The sequence below is a fragment of the Tamandua tetradactyla genome, chromosome 25 (assembly GCF_023851605.1).
Source record: "Tamandua tetradactyla isolate mTamTet1 chromosome 25, mTamTet1.pri, whole genome shotgun sequence".
Taxonomy (NCBI): domain Eukaryota; kingdom Metazoa; phylum Chordata; class Mammalia; order Pilosa; family Myrmecophagidae; genus Tamandua; species Tamandua tetradactyla.
The window spans coordinates 14159413-14172661 of record NC_135351.1 but is presented as its reverse complement, the minus strand read 5'-3'; the positions used below and the strand labels follow the sequence as shown (position 1 = coordinate 14172661).

General features: G+C 40.4%; 2 protein-coding genes across 2 annotated transcripts in view; one reads left to right on the top strand and one right to left on the bottom strand.

The window, feature by feature from the left end:
- The window catches only part of SMIM13 (small integral membrane protein 13), a 48803-nt gene extending 48268 nt beyond the window's left edge, over positions 1-535 (bottom strand). The window contains exon 1 of the mRNA XM_077143662.1: positions 402-535. Within this exon, the coding sequence (XP_076999777.1) occupies positions 402-477 (76 nt within the window). The 5' untranslated portion in view covers positions 478-535. The remainder of the gene's footprint in view (positions 1-401) is intronic.
- Positions 536-621: 86 nt separating this feature from the next.
- Positions 622-3456, top strand: LOC143668776 (uncharacterized). Its single transcript, XM_077143316.1, has 2 exons — positions 622-1939; positions 2022-3456. The coding sequence occupies exon 1, from the start codon at positions 622-624 to the stop codon at positions 1303-1305; it is 684 nt and encodes a 227-aa protein (XP_076999431.1). The 3' UTR covers positions 1306-1939; positions 2022-3456.
- Positions 3457-13249: the final 9793 nt, after the last annotated feature.

Sequence of the window (13249 nt, the reverse complement as noted above, 5' to 3'; positions counted from 1 at the left end):
CCGAATAAGCGGAGGTACTGAAAGTTCACAGCGTCCTTAGGGTAATGCCTGTCAAAAGGAAAAGGGGTAGTCAATCACTTCGCCTTCGAATGCAGGCCAAGGTGGAAATCTGGGCAGCCTGTAATAAGAGTGGCAATCAAATACAGACGCTGCCAGTGAAGCAGTCAGTATCTGCTTTAACGCAGAGGCAAGATATCCAGCCCAGGATCCTATCCTTGCCCTCCCCTGGAGGGTCAGGGGTCCATCTCCTCCGAACTCAACCTCAGAGGCCAGTGGGCAAATGACGATTATAAGACGCTTGTCCCTCGGTGCCTTTTTGGGGTTTTTTGGACCAGACAAAACGCACAGGCTCGTGGGCGTACAGCGTGTGTAAATGACCTCGGCCGGACGCCCACACTCACCGCACACCATCAGCAGCAGGACGATCAGCAGCGTGGCCACGAACACCAGCAGGGTCAGCCCGACGTTGTGCCACATCTTGGGGGCGGGAGGGAGGTGGGCAGCAGGAAGGCGGGGCGCGGGTGCGGGCGCCGGCGGGGCTGGGGGCCGGGGGCCGCGGGACAGGCAGCGGGTCCTCGGCCTCAGCGGCGGGCGCCGGGCGCAAGCGGGCGCCGGGACGGCATGTGCCGCGAGCGCCCCTCGGCAGCGCCCCCAAGGGGGCGGGACGGTGCACGGGGCGGCACCTCCTCCTCACCGAGGCGGGTGACGCGGGCTGGAGGCTGCCCCGGGCGCCGCTACTTCCTCATCGCTCCGGGGAGCCAGAGACTCCGCGGCGGGAGAGCCCGGGGGTGGGTGGATGCGCTTCCATGGCGGATGTCGCGCGCCTTGGGCCGGAGAGAGCGCGAGCGGAGAGGGACGCGCGGCGGCGACACGGCTCCTGTCGCCACCCGCCGGAGGCTCCCTCCGCCCCACGGAAGACAGATGTTAACGTCTCCCGGAGGCCGCTGCAGCTGCCCCACAGCCCCAGCAGATCCCCTCCCCCTGAGGCGGCTCATCACCCAGCGCCCCTCGACTCGCCTCCGCCGCGGCGCGGGGGCGACTGGGAGATGGAGTGTGAAGCCCGGCCGAGGCACGCGGACGGCGCCTAGCAGGACTACAACTCCCAGAGTGCACCGTGACTCCCCCCCGCGGCGCCCACCCCTCCTCGCCGCGCTGCCTTGGGACCTTTCCCGGCCGTCTCCACCTCTGGATGCTGGCTGGTGTTCTCGGAAGCCGCGGGCTCGGCCTCCCCCTGCGCGGTGCCAGAGCCCCAGCGTGACTTCAGCCGTTACTCTATACACAACCTCGTGGGGTTTGAAGCCATGACGACGAAGTACGAAGAAGTAAGAGATGGGAGGCGGCTGCCTGAAAAACTGGTTGTACCTGAACCGAGCCCTGTTGGCTGGGGCAGTGGTTGGAGCCTTCGCACTTGTGAGGAGGTACATCCCTGCTGAAGAGACGGTCAAAAGGCACGGAACCTCCCCTTCTTTTCTGCAACAGATGTTTTGTTACATGTTTTCTTAAGTATTGTATTTCCCAAGTGGTCCGCGGACGGCTTAAGGACATCTGCTGTGCCCTAAATTCGCCTGAGGTGTAAGTTTGATTCAGCTGCTTCCTCATAGCTGAAAATTTGGCCGCACTGGCTTGAACAAAACCACGGTGAGACAAGACGCTCGAATAATCATCTCAAATGCTCTCTTTCTCTTCCTGAAATTAAAACGCACCAGTTCCACCAGATTACACTCTTGTGATGTAAAAGATGGAGAATAAATGTATAGACTTTTTTGAGAACGGATTAGATGTCATCACGCGTTTGACTATGGCTCTTACTCCCTGCCACATTTCCCCACTTTTCTACAAATTCCTTTTCCCTGGCCTCTGTTTCCGAAGCCAAAAACACTTAAGTAGCAATCCCTTGAACTAATAAATATATCCTGGACGTGTCAAGCTGCCCTGCTCTGTGAGTATATTCCCTAAGTAGAAGCTTTATGAGCAAGTACTGTACATGAAAATACAGTAAGGGATAATTATTTTGTTTGCAGATTTAATATACGGTCCCTGTAAAGAGAGGATGAACCCAGCGCGATGAAGATCTCCACCAAAGTTATTTTTTTTCTTTTTGTACAGATACTTCAACTGTATTGCATAAATAAAGTATATTTTAGTAAAATCCAATCAAATAGTCTAAAAGAACACAGTCAAAAGACCCGAGAAAATTTGTGTGAAAGCTTTTTGTTTTGTCTTTCATTCACGTATATTGAATGCTTAATAGGTATCAGGCACTGTTCTAGCTGCTGGGGATGCAGCAGTGAATAAAACAAACACCGTGCCTATGCTCAAGATGTTTCTATTATAGTTGGAAGACACAGACAATAAGCATCAATAAGGAAATTTCATGAACTGCTCATTCCTAGAACGAATATAAACAGGTTGGTATGATAAAGATTGGGGTGCGATGTCAGGGAAGGCTTACCTGAAGAAGTGACATTTAATCTGAGGCCTGAATGACAGGAACGATCCAGCTGTGGAAAGAAAAAGCATACCAGGTTAAGGGAGCCATGAGTGCAAAAACCACAAGGAGCAAACAGCTTGGCCCTTCTTCCAAGCCTTGTCAGTGTTTCTCAATCCTTTATGCACATTTTGATCCACCTGGGTTTTAAAAGTACAAATGGCCAGACCGCTGTTCCCAGACCAATTGAACGAGAATCTCTGGAAGTAGGGCTCCTGCCCTGTACTTTTTTTTTTAGAAATCATTCCATTCTACATGTACAATCAGTAATTCTTAATATCATCACATAGTTGCATATTCATCATTTCTTAGTACATTTGCATCGATTTAGAAAAAGAAATAAAAAGACAACAGAATAAGAATTAAAACGATAATAGAGAGAAAAAAAAAACCTATACCTCACATGCAGCTTCATTCAATGTTTTAACATAATTGCATTACAATTAGGTAGTATTGTGCTGTCCATTTCTGAGTTTTTATATCCAGTCCTGTTGCACAGTTTGTATCCCTCCAGCTCCAATTACCCCTTCTCTTTTTTTTTTTTAATTAACGGAAAAAAAGAAATTAACCCAACATTTAGAAATCATACCATTCTACATATGCAATCAGTAATTCTTAACATCATCATATAGATACATGATCATCGTTTCTTAGTACATTTGCATCGGTTTAGAAGAACTAGCAACACAACCGAAAAAGATATAGAATGTTAATATAGTGAAAAAAATAAAAGTAATAATAGTAAAAACAAAACAAAACAAAAACCTATAGCTCAGATGCAGCTTCATTCAGTGTTTTAACATGATTACTTTACAATTAGGTATTATTGTGCTGTCCATTTTTGAGTTTTTGTATCTAGTCCTGTTGCACAGTCTGTATCCCTTCAGCTCCAATTGCCCATTGTCTTACCCTGTTTCTACCTCCTGCTGGGCTCTGTTACCAATGACATATTCCAAATTTATTCTCGAATGTCCGTCACATCAGTGGGACCATACAGTATTTGTCCTTTAGTTTTTGGCTAGACTCAGCATAATGTTCTCTAGGTCCATCCATGTTATTACATGCTTCATAAGTTTATCCTGTCTTAAAGCTGCATAATATTCCATCGTATGTATATACCACAGTTTGTTTAGCCACTCTTCTGTTGGTGGAGATTTTGGCTGTTTCCATCTCTTGGCAATTGTAAATAACGCTGCTATAAACATTGGTGTGCAAATGTCCGTTTGTGTCTTTGCCCTTAAGTCCTTTGAGTAGATTCCCAGCAATGGTATTGCTGGGTCGTATAGCAATTCTATATTCAGCTTTTTTTTTTTTTTTTTTTGGTTTCTTTATTTTGCCTCTGAGAAAACCTGTTAGGATAAGTAAAGTTGTTATTTATGTATTTATTTATTTATTTATTTATTTATTTATTTATAATTTTTTTTTTATTAATTAAAAAAAATTAACTAACACAACATTAGAAATCAATCCATTCTACATATGCAATCAGTAATTCTTAATATCATCACATAGGTGTATGGTCATCATTTCTCAGTACATATGCATCGATTTAGAGAAAGAAATAGCACGACAACAGAAAAAGAAAGTGATAACACAGAGAAAACACAAATAAAAATAAAAAGTACAAAAATATATAAGAGAAAGAAAAAAAAACAAAAAAAAACTATAGATCAGATGCAGCTTCATTCAGCGTTCCAACATAATTACATTACAGTTAGGCAGTATTGTGCTGACCATTTTTTTTTTTTTTTAGACATCATACCATTCTACATATGCAATCAGTAATTCTTAACATCATCACATAGATGCATGATCATCGTTTCTTAGTACATTTGCATTGGTTTAGAAGAACTAGCAGTATAACAGAAAAAATTATAGAATGTTAATATAGAGAAAAAAAATAAAAGTAATAATAATAAGAACAAAACAAACAAAACAAAACAAAACAAGAACCTATCGCTCGGGTGCAGCTTCGTTCAGTATTTTAACATGATTACTTTACAATTAGGTATTATTGTGCTGTCCATTTTTGAGTTTTTGTATCTAGTCCTATTGCACAGTCTGTATTCCATCAGCTCCAATTACCCATTATCTTACCCTGTTTCTAACTCCTGCTGAACTCTGTTACCAATGACATATTCCAAGTTTATTCTCGAGTGTCGATTCACATCATTGGGACCATACAGTATTTGTCTTTTAGTTTTTGGCTAGACTCACTCAGCATAATGTTCTCTAGGTCCATCCATTTTATTACATGCTTCATAAGTTTATCCTGCCTTAAAGCTGCATAATATTCCATCGTATGTATATACCACAGTTTGTTTAGCCACTCGTCTGTTGATGGACATTTTGGCTGTTTCCATCTCTTTGCAATTGTAAATAACGCTGCTATAAACATTGGTGTGCAAATGTCTGTTTGAGTTTTTGCCCTTAATTCCTTTGAGTAGATTCCCAGCAATGGTATTGCTGGGTCGTATGGCAATTCTATATTCAGCTTTTTGAGGAACCGCCAAACTGTTTTCCACAGTGGTTGCACCATTTGGCATTCCCACCAACAGTGGATAAGTGTGCCTCTTTCACCGCATCCTCTCCAGCACTTGTCATTTTCTGTTTTGTTGATAATGGCCATTCTGGTGGGTGTGAGATGATATCTCATTGTGGTTTTGATTTGCATTTCTCTAATGGCCAGGGACATTGAGCATCTCTTCATGTGTCTTTTGGCCATTTGTATTTCCTCCTCTGAGAGGTGTCTATTCAAGTCTTTTTCCCATTTTGTAATTAGGTTGGCTATCTTTTTGTTGTTGAGTTGAACAATCTCATTATAAATTCTGGATACTAGACCTTTATCTGATATGTCGTTTCCAAATATTGATTCCCATTGTGTAGGCTGTCTTTCTACTTTCTTGATGAAGTTCTTTGATGCACAAAAGTGTTTAATTTTGAGGAGTTCCCATTTATTTATTTCCTTCTTCAGTGCTCTTGCTTTAGGTGTAAGGTCCATAAAACCGCCTCCAATTGTAAGATTCATAAGATATCTCCCGACATTTTCCTCTAACTGTTCTATGGTCTTAGACTTAATGTTTAGATCTTTGATCCATTTTGAGTTAACTTTTGTGTAGGGTGTGAGATATGGGTCTTCTTTCATTCTTTTGCATATGGATATCCAGTTCTCTAGGCACCATTTATTGAAGAGACTGTTCTGTCCCAGGTGAGTTGGCTTGACTGCCTTATCAAAGATCAAATGTCCATAGATGAGAGGGTCTATATCTGAGCACTCTATTCGATTCCATTGGTCGATATATCTATCTTTATGCCAATACCATGCTGTTTTGACCACTGTGGCTTCATAATATGCCTTAAAGTCAGGCAGTGCAAGACCTCCAGCTTCGTTTTTTTTCCTCAAGATGTTTTTAGCAATTCGGGGCACCCTGCCCTTCCAGATAAATTTGCTTATTGGTTTTTCTATTTCTGAAAAATAAGTTGTTGGGATTTTGATTGGTATTGCATTGAATCTGTAAATCAATTTAGGTAGGATTGTCATCTTAACTATATTTAGTCTTCCAATCCATGAACACGGTATGCCCTTCCATCTGTTTAGGTCTTCTGTGATTTCTTTTAGCAGTTTTTTGTAGTTTTCTTTATATAGGTTTTTTGTCTCTTTAGTTAAATTTATTCCTAGGTATTTTATTCTTTTAGTTGCAATTGTAAATGGGATTCGTTTCTTGATTTCCCCCTCTGCTTGTTCATTGCTAGTGTATAGAAATGCTACAGATTTTTGAATGTTGATCTTGTAACCTGCTACTTTGCTGTACTCATTTATTAGCTCTAGTAGTTTTGTTGTGGATTTTTCCGGGTTTTCGACGTATAGTATCATATCATCTGCAAACAGTGATAGTTTTACTTCTTCCTTTCCAATTTTGATGCCTTGTATTTCTTTTTCTTGTCTAATTGCTCTGGCTAGAACCTCCAACACAATGTTGAATAATAGTGGTGATAGTGGACATCCTTGTCTTGTTCCTGATCTTAGGGGGAAAGTTTTCAATTTTTCCCCATTAAGGATGATATTAGCTGTGGGTTTTTCATATATTCCCTCTATCATTTTAAGGAAGTTCCCTTGTATTCCTATCCTTTGAAGTGTTTTCAACAGGAAAGGATGTTGAATCTTGTCAAATGCCTTCTCTGCATCAATTGAGATGATCATGTGATTTTTCTGCTTTGATTTGTTGATATGGTGTATTACATTAATTGATTTTCTTATGTTGAACCATCCTTGCATACCTGGGATGAATCCTACTTGGTCATGATGAATAATTCTTTTAATGTGTTGTTGGATACGATTTGCTAGAATTTTATTGAGGATTTTTGCATCTATATTCATTAGAGAGATCGGCCTGTAGTTTTCTTTTCTTGTAATATCTTTGCCTGGTTTTGGTATGAGGGTAATGTTTGGCGTCATAGAATGAATTAGGTAGTTTTCCCTCCACTTCGATTTTTTTGAAGAGTTTGAGGAGAGTTGGTACTAATTCTTTCTGGAATGTTTGATAGAATTCACATGTGAAGCCGTCTGGTCCTGGACTTTTCTTTTTAGGAAGCTTTTGAATGACTGCTTCAATTTCTTTACTTGTGATTGGTTTGTTGAGGTCATCTATGTCTTCTTGAGTCAAAGTTGGTTGTTCATGTCTTTCCAGGAACCCGTCCATTTCCTCTAAATTGTTGTATTTATTAGCGTAAAGTTGTTCATAGTATCCTGTTATTACCTCCTTTATTTCTGTGAGGTCAGTAGTTATGTCTCCTCTTCCATTTCTGATCTTATTTATTTGCATCCTCTCTCTTCTTCTTTTGTCAATCTTGCTAAGGGCCCATCAATCTTATTGATTTTCTCATAGAACCAACTTCTGGCCTTATTGATTTTCTCTATTGTTTTCATGTTTTCAATTTCATTTATTTGTGTTCTAATCTTTGTTATTTCTTTCCTTTTGCTTGCTTTGGGGTTAGCTTGCTGTTCTTTCTCCAGTTCTTCCAAATGGATAGTTAATTCCTGAATTTTTGCCTTTTCTTCTTTTCTGATATAGGCATTTAGAGCAATAAATTTCCCTCTTAGCACTGCCTTTGCTGCGTCCCATAAGTTTTGATATGTTGTGTTTTCATTTTCATTCGCCTCGAGGTATTTGCTAATTTCTCTTATATTCAGCTTTTTGAGGAACCGCCAAACTGCCTTCCACAGTGGTTTGCCCTGTACTTTTTAAAAGCTCCAGGTGGCTCTAATGTCCACCTGTGTTTGAGAACCCTTGTTCTAAGGCTGTAGTTGGCAAAGAATAGTCCCCTGCCTAGCAGCATCAGCATTATCCTGTAACTTGTTAGAAATGCAAAGTCTCAGGTCCTACCGCAGACCTACAGAATCAGAAACTGGGGTAATCCAGGTAAGAGGTGGTGATTCTGATTAGGGTGCCAATCAGTGTAATTGGTGGAAAGTGTACAGACTTGTGATATGTTTTGGAAGTAGAATGATCAGGATTAGCTAATAATTGGCTATAGGGGCAGGTGAGAAAAAGAGGAATCAAAATGACTGCCAGATATTTAGCCTGAGCTTCTGGGTGAATGGTGGTGGCATTTTCTGAAACGGGGAAGTCTGTGCAACAATGTTACAAGTCAAAGGCAGTAGATTATTTTGCCCCAACCCATGTGCTGAAATGACCAATTCTTGAGACTTCGGGATTTCAAAAAGAAAAAGTTTATTGCTAGGTGTGAAACAGAAGATCATATGACCTGTCAGCCTAAGATTTTGTCTCCCTGAACTGCAGTAATTCTGATTGTTTTGTAGTATTAAAAGATGGGCAAGTTTTAGGATAATGAGTACAATGACCCCAGATGATGTAATTAGAGGTGATCTAATTATTGAGCATGAACAGATAGATTCGTCCATGCTCAGTCACAAAATGTTGTAAGAAAATGGTGGCCTTAATATGGTGATGGGCATGATTTTTAGTAATATGACATATAGGTGACATACAGGTTTAAGTCTAAGCCACCGCACGAATCAGGTGGACCTATTTTGGTTAGATCCAGCTTCAATTATCAAGATAACTTTGGACTTTGGGTGGGTTAGTTCTGGGCTGACCCAAGGCCCCTAATTAGTAAACATTAGGGGCTGTCTTTAGTGATCACAAGACTTCAAGGTCAAAAAAAACAGATAAAATGGGTACAAGTGAGGATCAGTTATAAGATTTTCATAATCACAAGGGCACAAGATAAAGGTTATACAATCATTATCACAGATCAAGGTGTTGGATTACAATTCAAAGATTTTAGGTATTTCCCTCTGTCTACTCCAATATATCAGAAAGTAAAAAGGAACAACTTTATAATGATTCAGCAACCATAATCATCCCTTGTGTTAGTTTGCAAGCTGCTGGAATTTGATATACCTGAAATGGCATGGCTTTTAAAAAGGAGAATTTATTAAGTTGCAAGTTTATAGTCTAAGGCTGTAAAAATGTCCAAATTAAGGCATCCAGGAAAATATACCTTGGTTCAAGAAGGCCGATGATGTTCCAGGTTTCTCTCTCAGCTGGAAAGGTACATGGCAAAGTCTGTTAGCTTTCTCTCCTTATTTCGTAAGTCTTCCCGAGGGGCATTTTCCTTTTGCTCCATCGGTCTCTGGCTCTCTGGGCTCTGTTGGTTCTGGTGGCTCTCTAGATTTTTCCAAAATGGTTCCCTTTTATAGGGCTCCAGTAAGCAACCCCACCTTGAGTGGGTGGAGACACATCTCCATGGAAATCATCTAATCAAAAGTTACCACCCGCAACGGGGTGGGTCATATCTACATGGAAACAACCAACAGGATTCCATGCAGAATATTGAATGAGAATTAAAGGACATGGCTTTTCTGGGGTATATAATAGCTTCAAACAGGCACTTCCCTTAGATCCTCATTTCTTGGTTACAACAGTCTTCCAGAATGCTTTATAAAGGGACTCTTCTCTTTAGAAGATATCCTTTAAGATCAGCCTTTGAGGAAACTAAGAGTGAAGGCTGTTTTGACTTGGGCAAAATCACAAAGCCAGGAATTAGACTTAAGAAGCATTAATATAAACTACATTTAGTAATTAATTATGTGCCTACCTTGTGAGGTCCCTTGAACTGTATTATATTGTTATTTAACACCCACATATATGCCTTGCTCCCAAATCTCATTCTTAGGGTGGATCAATTACCCCTCTCCTGCTGCTGCTTCATTCCAAGAGAGAGTAACTGAATTGGTGTAATAATATCCCTGGCCTCTTTATGCATCTTTATTCCTTCTGTCCCAGGAGAAAAGTGGAGTTACTTACCTAATTGGTGCATTTGGAAAAAATAAACTGGGTTTTCTAAGCTCTGCTTCTCCCACATTCCTGTTGGGTTTGAGCTAGCTTACACCGCAACTGGGTCAGGCCTCAGCATAGGGCGGTCCACCCTTGTTCAGCATTGCCTTTGATTCCTACATTTACCTCAACTTAGGGTTTAATTAACAGGCCTGTCTGACTTTCATATTATTATATGTTCTCTGTCATAGTCATTATTAATAAAGATGGTATTTTTGTCCTTCATATGTCTTACATCTTTTTAAATTTCTCAGTTGGACAACACTATTCATAATTTCCTCTTAGTGATCTCACATCAATTTTAAGATAGAGAAAGGAGCCATAAATTCGGCATTTATATATGACCACATAATAACAGACATATGGACTACATTGAATTTTATTTTTAAAGTATTATATAAGATTTTATGGATAAGATTGAGGCTTAGAGAATCTAAAAAACTTGGTAGTAGGTAATGGATAGTGCTGATGTTAAAATCCAGTTCTGTTTGACTGTAAAAAACCTTGTTTCCGTTAACAAAATTCCTTTTGGTTCTACAGAATTTGGAGTAGAGGTGTGGGGTTATGGTTGAAAGTTCCCATCTATAATAAGAGACTCGGTTTAAATTCTAACTTCACCATCTTGGTTGAATTAATCTCTTTAAGCCTCTTTTACTTACATTTGTCAAATAGGTTTAATAATAGTACCTTCTCAGGACTGTTTTGAGAATAAAATCAGATGCTGTGTTTACAGAGCTTACTTAGCATAGAGTCCATCACTTAGAGGTTGTGCTGGTTTGAAAGTATTATGCATCCCAGAAAAGCCATGTTTAACTCTTGATCCGATCTTGTGGAGGCAGCTGTTTCTTTTAATCCTAATTCAATATTGTAGGGCAAAAACTTTTGATTAGGCTATCTCCATAGAGATGGGACACACCCAATTGTGGCTGTGACCTTTGATTGATGGAGACGTGACTCCACCCACTCATGGTGGGTCTTGATTAGTTTACTGTAGTCCTTTAAAAGAGGAAACATTTCAGAGAGAGCCAGTAATGACAGAAACAGAAATGCTGACAGAAAGTTCGCAAGAGAGCTGACAGAGAACAGAGACACAGATGTTTAGAGATGCTTGGCGCCCAGCTGACGTCACTATGAGATGTTAAGCAAGCCAGAACCTGGAGAGTGCCAAGGGAAGCCAAGAGATGAAAGCCAGTCCTGGCAAAGCAAGATGAGGAACCCCCACAGGAACAGAGGCTGAAAGCAACGGAGCCCAGGAGCAAGGGACCAGCAGATACCAGCCACGTGACTTCCCAGCTGACGGGTGTTCCAGACCCATTGGTCTTTCTTGAGTGAAGGTAACCTCTTGTTGGTACCTTGATTTGGACATTTGCATAGGCTTAGAACTGTAAACTTATAACTTATTGAATTTCTTTTTTTAAAGGCCATTCCAATTCTGGTATATCATGTTTATATATATCATGCAGCTTGCAAACTAACAGTAAGTGTTACCTATTAACCTTTTGTTTTATTTGTGAAAAATAATGTATATACAAAAAAAGCATTAAAAGGCATTTTTAAAAGATTTTAAAGCACACCACATATATATACAAAAAAGCAATAGATTTCAAAGCACAGTTGGTTGTAGAATGGATTTCAGAGTTTGTTATGGGTTACAATTACACAATTTTAAGTTTCACCTCCTAGCTGTTCCAAGACACTGGAGACTAAAAGAAATATCAATATAATGATTCAGCAGTCACCCTCATTTGTTAAATCCCATCTTCTCTTTATAAATCCACCTTCTCCTTTGATCTTTCTCCCAATCTTTAAGAGTATTTGGGATATACCCATTCTACCTTTTTCAAGTTGGAAAGGGCAGTTGATAAATGGCATAGGGAGATGGAAGTAGTTGATGTTCTGGAGAGGCTGGCCCTTCTGGATTTCAGGACTCACTTAGCCTCGGAACCCATTTGGAAGTTGTAGGTGTCTGGAAAATATCATAGTGCATGGAACCTTTGTAGAATCTTAGATAAAGCCGTAGGTGTTCTTTAGGGTTGGCAGGAATGGTTTTGGTTGGGGTTTCACAAACTATGATAGTAGCAATATCTACCTGAAGCTTGCATAAGAGTAGCCTCCAGAATAGCCTCTCAGCTCTATTAGAACTCTCTCAACCAGTGATATCTTATTTATTACAAATCATTGCCCCATTTTGGTCAGGAAGGCGTTGTCAATCCCACAGTGCCAGGGCCAGACTCATCCCTGGGTGTCATCTCCCATGATGCTAGGGAGACTTTCACCCCTGGATGTCATATCCCACGTAGTGGGGAGGGCAATGGTTTCACTTGCAGAGTTGGGCTTAGAGAGAGAGAGAGAGACCACATCTTCGCAACAAAAGGGGTCCTCCAGAAGTAACTCTTAGGCATAACTATAGGTAGGTTAAGCTTCTCTGCTACATAAATAAGCTTCACAGGTGGTGCAACAATGGCTCAGTGGCAGAATTCTCGCCTGCCACCCAAGTTCAATTCCCAGAGCCTGCCCATACCCAAAAAATAAATAAATAAAAATAAATACTAAGTAAGCTTCACAAGAGCAATCCTCAAGATCAAGTGCTTGGCCTTAGTACTTCAGAGTTCCTAATGTTTGAGACAGTATCAGGAGTTTCCCTGGTGGTAAAGTTTAATAGTTCCATACTTTTCCCCATTCTTCAAGGACTTTGCCAATACTTTTTAATTATCTGCTCAATATACTCTGGGATGTATCCAGGCTTTACATTAAACTATACAGAATTACAAGCCTTCATTTCCATTCTGTGCTCCCTGTGTTTGGATTGTTTAAATGATCTATCCAGAACAGGCTGAATTAGATTATGTGCTACAGAATATTTAAGTTCTGGAAAAAAATAAATGTCTCTTCCATTGGTCTCATAGAGTAAGTGAAGTTCTAAAATACAGACAATGTCATTCTTACCCTCGTATTCTGATTTACCTTAGTCCCGACCTGATCAGCTTTGTTATTATCTCTCATTGAAGCCTGATCTCTTTTTAAGTTGTATGTGACAAAGCTGATCTTCAGAACTGCAAAACTCCTACCCTGAGTCTTAGATATCACACAGGTACCCCAAGTTCCAGGGAAATACTGGGTTATACATATATAGCAGTCTCTCAAAATCTAGAAATAACAGATATGTTCCAGAGTAAATGTGACTGGTAGATTATAAGGCCCCAATTTTCTTATACATATTTTCTAAAGTAGACCACACAGAATTTGCTCTTTTGTTTCTGGCTTATTTTGCATCACATAATGTCCTACAGGTTAATTCACAATGTTGCATGCCTCAGAACTGTGTTCCTTTCTGTAGCAGCACAGTATTCGATCATATACATACACCACAGTTTGCCATTCTACTTCTCAATCAGTGTAT